General features: G+C 35.5%; 1 protein-coding gene across 1 annotated transcript; it reads right to left on the minus strand.

Moving 5' to 3' along the window:
* Window positions 1–2,253: 2,253 nt before the first annotated feature.
* Window positions 2,254–5,609, minus strand: c4h9orf85 (chromosome 4 C9orf85 homolog). The gene is made up of 4 exons (XM_077715056.1): window positions 5,280–5,609; window positions 5,053–5,159; window positions 4,333–4,446; window positions 2,254–2,994 (listed from the first exon to the last, which is right to left on the minus strand). The coding sequence occupies exons 1-4, from the start codon at window positions 5,379–5,381 to the stop codon at window positions 2,748–2,750; spliced, it is 570 nt and encodes a 189-aa protein (XP_077571182.1). The 5' UTR covers window positions 5,382–5,609; the 3' UTR covers window positions 2,254–2,747.
* Between the last annotated feature and the right edge of the window lie 1,361 nt (window positions 5,610–6,970).

Raw genomic sequence — 6,970 nt, forward strand, 5'->3', positions numbered from 1 at the left:
CACAAAAGCGAGAAAATGTATTGCTTCCTATTCAACAAAATATCCTATGTTGGTGTCGTCCCCAATAGGACCAGCATTTGCACATTGCACCACATTAAATCCAAGATGAAATTCACATATTCTAGCTGAGATGTAGCAGGGGTCAATGAGGAATCTCAACAGCAGACTTAAAAATCCATTCATACACAAAGACGCCACCCAAAGGGAGTAATTTGGAACAATGAGAATGAAATTTATTATGAATATAGTTGTACTTACATCACTTTTGGTTTTATTCATTCATTTAATACATTTTCAGAACCACTTATCCTGACAAGGGTTGTGGGGATTGCTGGAGCCCATCCCAGCTAATTACAGGCACCAGGCAGGGGACACCCTGAATTGGTGGGCAGCCACTTGCAGGGCACAAGGAGACGGACAACTATTTACGCTCACCCTCATATCTAAGAGCAACCAGCCTACTCTGCACACAATGAGAACCGACCCGGGATCGATCCCATGACCCCAGAACTACGTGATTGACATGCCAACCACTTGACCACCACCACTCTCGGATTTATTAACTGAAAAAATGCATTTTATATTTGACAAATCAACAAGAGTGAATACTGTTCTCCTTCTACACCCTGTATTTCGGTCATTCTCTAAAATTCTGCTTTGACCTAAAGCTGATTTTTATACCATATTTTTCACGACTATATGCTGCATCACATTTAAAGGCGCAGTGTCAGTAGCGAGTGCTATTTCTGTATTTGACACACAAAGGCATACCGCTTTTTAAGGTGCGCTGCTCCGCATTAGCACTAGATGGTGATACGCTAAAGGGAATGTCAACAAACGAGTCAGCCAAACTCTATTCATAGATTACAAATCAGCTTTTTGACAACTCCATTCACTCCCAACATGAGTAAAGTTTTTTTTAATTTTCTCCAAGATTAAGGTATTAGTGTTTTCGCGACACAGCAATAGCATAATAAATCATGTTGAACAGGTGGGCATCTCACCAAAGTTGTCATTAATTGAGTCAGTAATTTCTGCCACCCTTAAAGCTCGGAGCATAGTTGAAACTTCCACTGGGAATGACGACGAACATAGAATTAATGTGCTACAATATTTATTCATATATAATATACATAAATATATATAGTTCGCAGTCTAGCTTTGGATGTTCTGTTGACGCCAAAATCTAGCGGCAGTTCTTTTGTAAATCCAGCCGGAATGTATGTGTGTATGTATATGTGTGTGTGTTTATATATGTATATGTACATGTATATGTGTGTGTGTTTATATATGTATATGTACATGTATATGTATATGTATATACGTATATATGTATATATGTATATGTATATATGTATATGTATATATATATGTATATATATATATATATATATATATCTATATCTATCTATCTATCTATCTATCTATCTATCTATCTATCTATCTATCTATCTATCTATCTATCTATCTATCTATCTATCTATCTATCTATCTATCTATCTATATATATATATATATATATATATATATATCTATATATATATATCTATATATATATATCTATCTATATATATATATATTTATATATCTATATATATCTATATATATCTATATATATATATCTATATATATATATCTATATATATTTATCTATATATATATATATCTATATATATATCTACATATATATATCTATATATAAATCTATATATAACTATATATCTACATATCTATATATATATATATCTATATATATATATATATATCTCTATATATATATCTATATCTATATATATCTATATATATATATAATCTATATATATCTATATCTATATATATATATAATCTATATATATCTATATATCTATCTATCTATCTCTCTCTCTCTCTCTCTCTCTCTCTCTCTCTCTCTCTCTCTCTCTCTCTCTCTCTCTCTCTCTCTCTCTCTCTCTCTCTCTCTCTCTCTCTCTCTCTCTCTCTCTCTCTCTCTCTCTCTCTCTCTCTCTCTCTCTCTCTCTCTCTCTCTCTCTCTCTCTCTCTCTCTCTCTCTCTCTCTCTCTCTCTCTCTCTCTCTCTCTCTCTCTCTCTCTCTCTCTCTCTCTCTCTCTATCTATCTATCTATCTATCTATCTATCTATCTATCTATCTATCTATCTATCTATCTATATATATATATATATATATATATATATATATATATATATATATATATATATATATATATATATATATATATATATATATATATATATATATGTGTGTGTATGTATATGTGTGTAAAGCCACACAAGCTTGGAGAGAACATTAAAACTACACACAGTGAAGACCAACCTGGGATCAAACCTGCTCCCCCATAACTGTGAGGCCAGTGCGCTAACCACTTGTTCACGGGGCGTCTACAATGATACAGTGGATTGCAAATATTGTACAGTGCTACCTTGACATACGAGCAATTCCAGATACGGGTAAAATTTCGGGCAAATATTTATCTTGAGATATGAGACATTCGATATACGAGCAGACAGCAGACGCTAGATGCTGCTCATAAAAACATCATGTGCACTGTATCTCCCCACAACTCCCTCGTTTAATGCCTCTGGTCGCAACTCCTTCTTTGTAATGCCTTATCTGGACTAAATGTTTTAATGTTCAAAGTTACCCCCTTTTATTCAGTTTAACTATTATTGTTTCTTATTCACTTAATGGCTCTCAGTGAGGGCGATGGTCCAGTCCATTTTTCCATTCATTTAATTTGTCAGTTTCATTCTGGACACATCAGGAAGTAGATCACACTTGCTTTGTGTCTTCTTAGGCACCGATTTACTGTCTTCCCCTTTGTCCTCAAGGTCACTGAAGTCCTCTTCGTCTTCCATAATAAAAAAGTCGTCATCGCTTTCCAAGTTTTCTAGCTCTCTCTTTTTGCAGCTTTTGCTTTTCTTTTTGGTGTCTTTATCCTCTTCTTCTTCTTCTTCTTGGTCCAGATGTGAGTTAACTCTGCAGTAGTGGGAGAAAAATGAGAATCATGATCATTCATTGCAGATGTTATCCCATCAACAAGCGACTTGGCTTATGTGTGCGATACTAACAAATTTTTGCTTTTCAAACACATGAGTTGTAATAGAAGAATAGATCGATTTCTGTTAAATGGATGTGTTAACTAGTGTTTTGCAATATTCAGGACTTTTACAGTTGGACAGTTCTACAGAATTACAATGAAACCTAAGTACATTGGCTAAATAAAGTACAACCGAACTCAGTTTTGCTTCCGTTGCCTTTTTAAAAACATGTTTTTAAGCGTGTCAGAAATAGCACTTGTTACTGAGACTGTGCCTTTAAATGCGGTGCGCCATATTTGTGAAAATAGGGTCCTATATTCTTTAATATTAGTGTTGCATTTTTGTTACTGATTCCTGTGCCTGTTTTGTGGTGTCATCTAATACTGAAAATGTACCAATACTTCTTTTTTTAAATATAAATAGTAAATAACTATATTCTCACTTTAATATGAATTAATTGATAGCACAGCTTAGTCTGGAACTGCCTACCTCATTGACCTTTTTTTTTTTTATAGTAGGCTCGCCACTTTGGGTCGACCGGTGGCTGAAAACTAAATATTGAAGAGTAAATATTCACAGTTTTAATACGTTATTTCTCAGTAATCACTTATTCCAGTGCTTCTCAATTATTTTCTGTTAGGCCCCCCCCTAGCAAGAAGAAAACTATTCGCCCCCCCCCCCCCACTTCCCACCGTGACTATAAATAAAATCATTTTATAAAATTGTTATAAGTACAACATTTTATCCTTATTAACATTAAAGAAAAGGAAAAAGGAAATAAATATAGTCAAACTTACAAAGAATAACTTTATTAAATCTTGTTTTAAGTCTGCAACAGAAAAGATTTTAAGTGCATCAATGCCTGAAATAAAAAATAAATGAGAGCGCCACTGCCAGCTACTGTAGTGGATGCGCAATTACACTTTATACTAGTATGGCCAAATAAAATCCTGTTCCCCAGGGTTACACGCGCCCCCCCAGGTATCGCACCACGCCCCCCCCCCCCCAGGGGGGCGCGCCCCACTATTTGAGAAGCACTGACTTATACGAAGGAACCCATGCGGTATTGTTGGTAATGGTATGCTCAATGTTGCTTAAGATCTCAAATGTCATTTATGTCTAAAACGCCTTTCCTATTTCTGCATCCCCACCCTCTTGCTACTGTGACAACAAAATTTCCCGAATATGGGATGAATAAAGTTATCCAATCCAATCCAATTAAAAAAATCATAATTATTTCTGATGTTTATGAAAAGGTAGAGGACCACCCACTTACGGAATGACAATGTCCTCTTTCTTCCCACATTTGCAGCATATCTCAAGCTGAAGAGAGCAGGCCTTACAAATGACATGATAAGCATCTTTTATAGTCTTCTCAGAACATTTGACACTGAAATAGAAAAAAAATGCACATTTAGTATGGGCATAAATGTATTGTTATCTCACAATACTAAAGCATTCACAATATAAGGCTCACGATAACGAATAGCTTACACTATGTTGATATAACAATTATCAATGCATGGAGTCCGTTTTATAATGCAGATATTACATGAAAAAAACACTTTTCTAATAGAAATATAAACAATGTGTATTTATTGCACTGTCGTGGAGGTGAAGTGCATTTATTACAGACTAACGAAATATTTTAGTACAACATTACTTTAAATTGCATAAATATAGCAAAACTATTATTGCAACATGTTTTGCACAAAAACGAGGACCTTTCTTAACTCATTACCTGGAATTGACAATGATAGATTTGTTTATTCGCCTTCTTCCATTGAAATTGCAGAGCTGCCAAATGGTACAAATCATATTTCATAGTGGGTAAAGATAATTTTCTGATTTTGCAACCCCTTTTCCTTGTGCCATTTATCATCAACCCAAATAGCTGATTAGAATACAAAGTATCGCGCAATATCAGATATCGATATAGTATTGACCCGCTGCTAACATACTGTATACGCGAAGGTGTCCATTCGATTTGACCCACCATTTTCGTGGCTGTGTTAGACTTTTATATTTGTTGTACTTGACTTTCCACTCGAGAACATCCTTGCATCGGTGACAGAGTCCATCGTGGGTCTTGGAGTTCGCCTTCTATATTTAAAACCGCGTTAAAGAAAAGATTACATTCTGTTCAATCCCTTCAATCTGCTGAAAGGCAAACTGTACGTGCTAGTTGATTTTCGGTTGAGATTTATTATAAAGAAGTTTTACCTGTGTTTGTATACTCGTTCCAAATTTGTTGTTTTTGTACGCGGTGGCGTTTTGATGCTTTTGGGCTCGCGAACGAGACGCGTTACCCCTCTGTGAGCTCATATTTGGTATTAAATATCTGAATGCTAACTATTTCTTTCCACCAAAATACACGCTGCTGGTCAGCTGACCCGGAAGCAGTTCTCATGTTGCTCTACCGTTGAAAAGAAAATGTATTTTATTTTTAGTCAGTTTATCTGATAATGAAGGCAACAAATGCTGTGTATGTATATTAGCCTACTATCAAAATTACTAAATTGGCTACAAATGCCTCAAGTCAGACATAAGGTAAGCCACAATACATAGATGTACATCGCTTTTATATGCAGCTAGATGGAACGGGCGCTGACACTGTCGGCCATTTTGTGTCAGTGCTGCTCGTTGAATATTAGTCAATGGAGGGGGTATATATACTTTGAAATACCGACAAGTTACTCAATTTTTAACAGATTTAACCTTGTTAAATAAATACAAGTTGTGAAGACAGTCAACAAAGTTCAACTAACCTGAATTACATTCATGTGATAAACAAAACAGTTTGAAAATATGTCAATATTTTGTTCATTGTATAGCAGTTTCAAGCTGTGCATTTTCTAGTAGTCCCTTCAGCTATCGGAATCAATCCAACCCTCAAAAACTATTTTATGGCTATAAAACCTAAACTGCAGCTACTGCTGCTATAGATAAAAAACACCAATAATAACATCATACAATTGAAATATTATTTAGGAATATAGCCATATTTTACTCACCAAAAATCACTTTTAACTGTACACAATATCCATCCTCCTTTCTTTCGCCATCGAAGCTAATGCTGAAAGTCGAGCCTGTCCTGTCGTATTTCTGGCATGCGTTTTAATTAGATTTAGTGCTGAAAATGTTTGTTCCCAGTTGCGACAGGCTTGCCTGCTTTGGAGGTGTCCGACCTTTCGTAATGATGTCCAGATTTTTTTTCTTGAAAAGTCCACCTTGAAAATGGCTTTGACAGTAAATCTGCAAACAAATAAATTTCTTCTCCTCCTTCAGCCACTGCGGGTTGACAAAACCACTATTAAGTCAACACAACATTATACTTGCTTGTGCAGCTCACTGCAGATACAGTTTGGTAGCTCTGGCTAGTCCACTTGATCACTAGCCAATCATAGTTGGTGAAAGCAATGACATATCTCTACGCCTGCGAGGAGGCCTTGGTATCACCAAATCGAATTCTGATTGGTTGAAGCAACAGTATTATCGACGCTTTTTTAATGCAGCAGAGCCTGCAGAACTGATTGTGAAGGCCTGATCCTGGCAACAAATAATGGCTGAAATGTGATTGGTTAAATGCCTCAATATGAAAACACACACCTGGAAGCAGTGCAACCAGGGGAAAAGCAATACAAGGAAGTTAACAGACAATTTAGAATTATTTAATAAGTATTCATGAACAAAAAATAATTAACTTCAATCTTAGATTCAGATATTTCTTAGGCCAGCAGAGGAGGCCTTGAAGGCCCGGACGGCACACCACTGTTTAATAATATGATAGTGGGGAATTTAAAATATTTACATACTCAAGAGATTCACTGCTTTAAGATGGGCGCGGTTTACTATTTACTATTATCTTTTGCATCTAGTTCTATGTATGCTATTTATAATGGGATTTTTCATAA

Source organism: Stigmatopora nigra, chromosome 4 (genome assembly GCF_051989575.1).
Source record: "Stigmatopora nigra isolate UIUO_SnigA chromosome 4, RoL_Snig_1.1, whole genome shotgun sequence".
Lineage (NCBI taxonomy): Eukaryota > Metazoa > Chordata > Actinopteri > Syngnathiformes > Syngnathidae > Stigmatopora > Stigmatopora nigra.

What these genes read in the sequence shown, in the direction of transcription:
- c4h9orf85 (XM_077715056.1), bottom strand. Translation starts at nt 5,381, where the DNA reads ATGAGCTCACAGAGGGGTAACGCGTCTCGTTCGCGAGCCCAAAAGCAT. An exon ending in GAACGAGTATACAAACACAG is followed by an intron (nt 5,160 to 5,279) that starts GTAAAACTTCTT and finishes TTTTAAATATAG; the next exon opens with AAGGCGAACTCCAAGACCCA. An exon ending in CTAACACAGCCACGAAAATG is followed by an intron (nt 4,447 to 5,052) that starts GTGGGTCAAATC and finishes TTTCTATTTCAG; the next exon opens with TGTCAAATGTTCTGAGAAGA.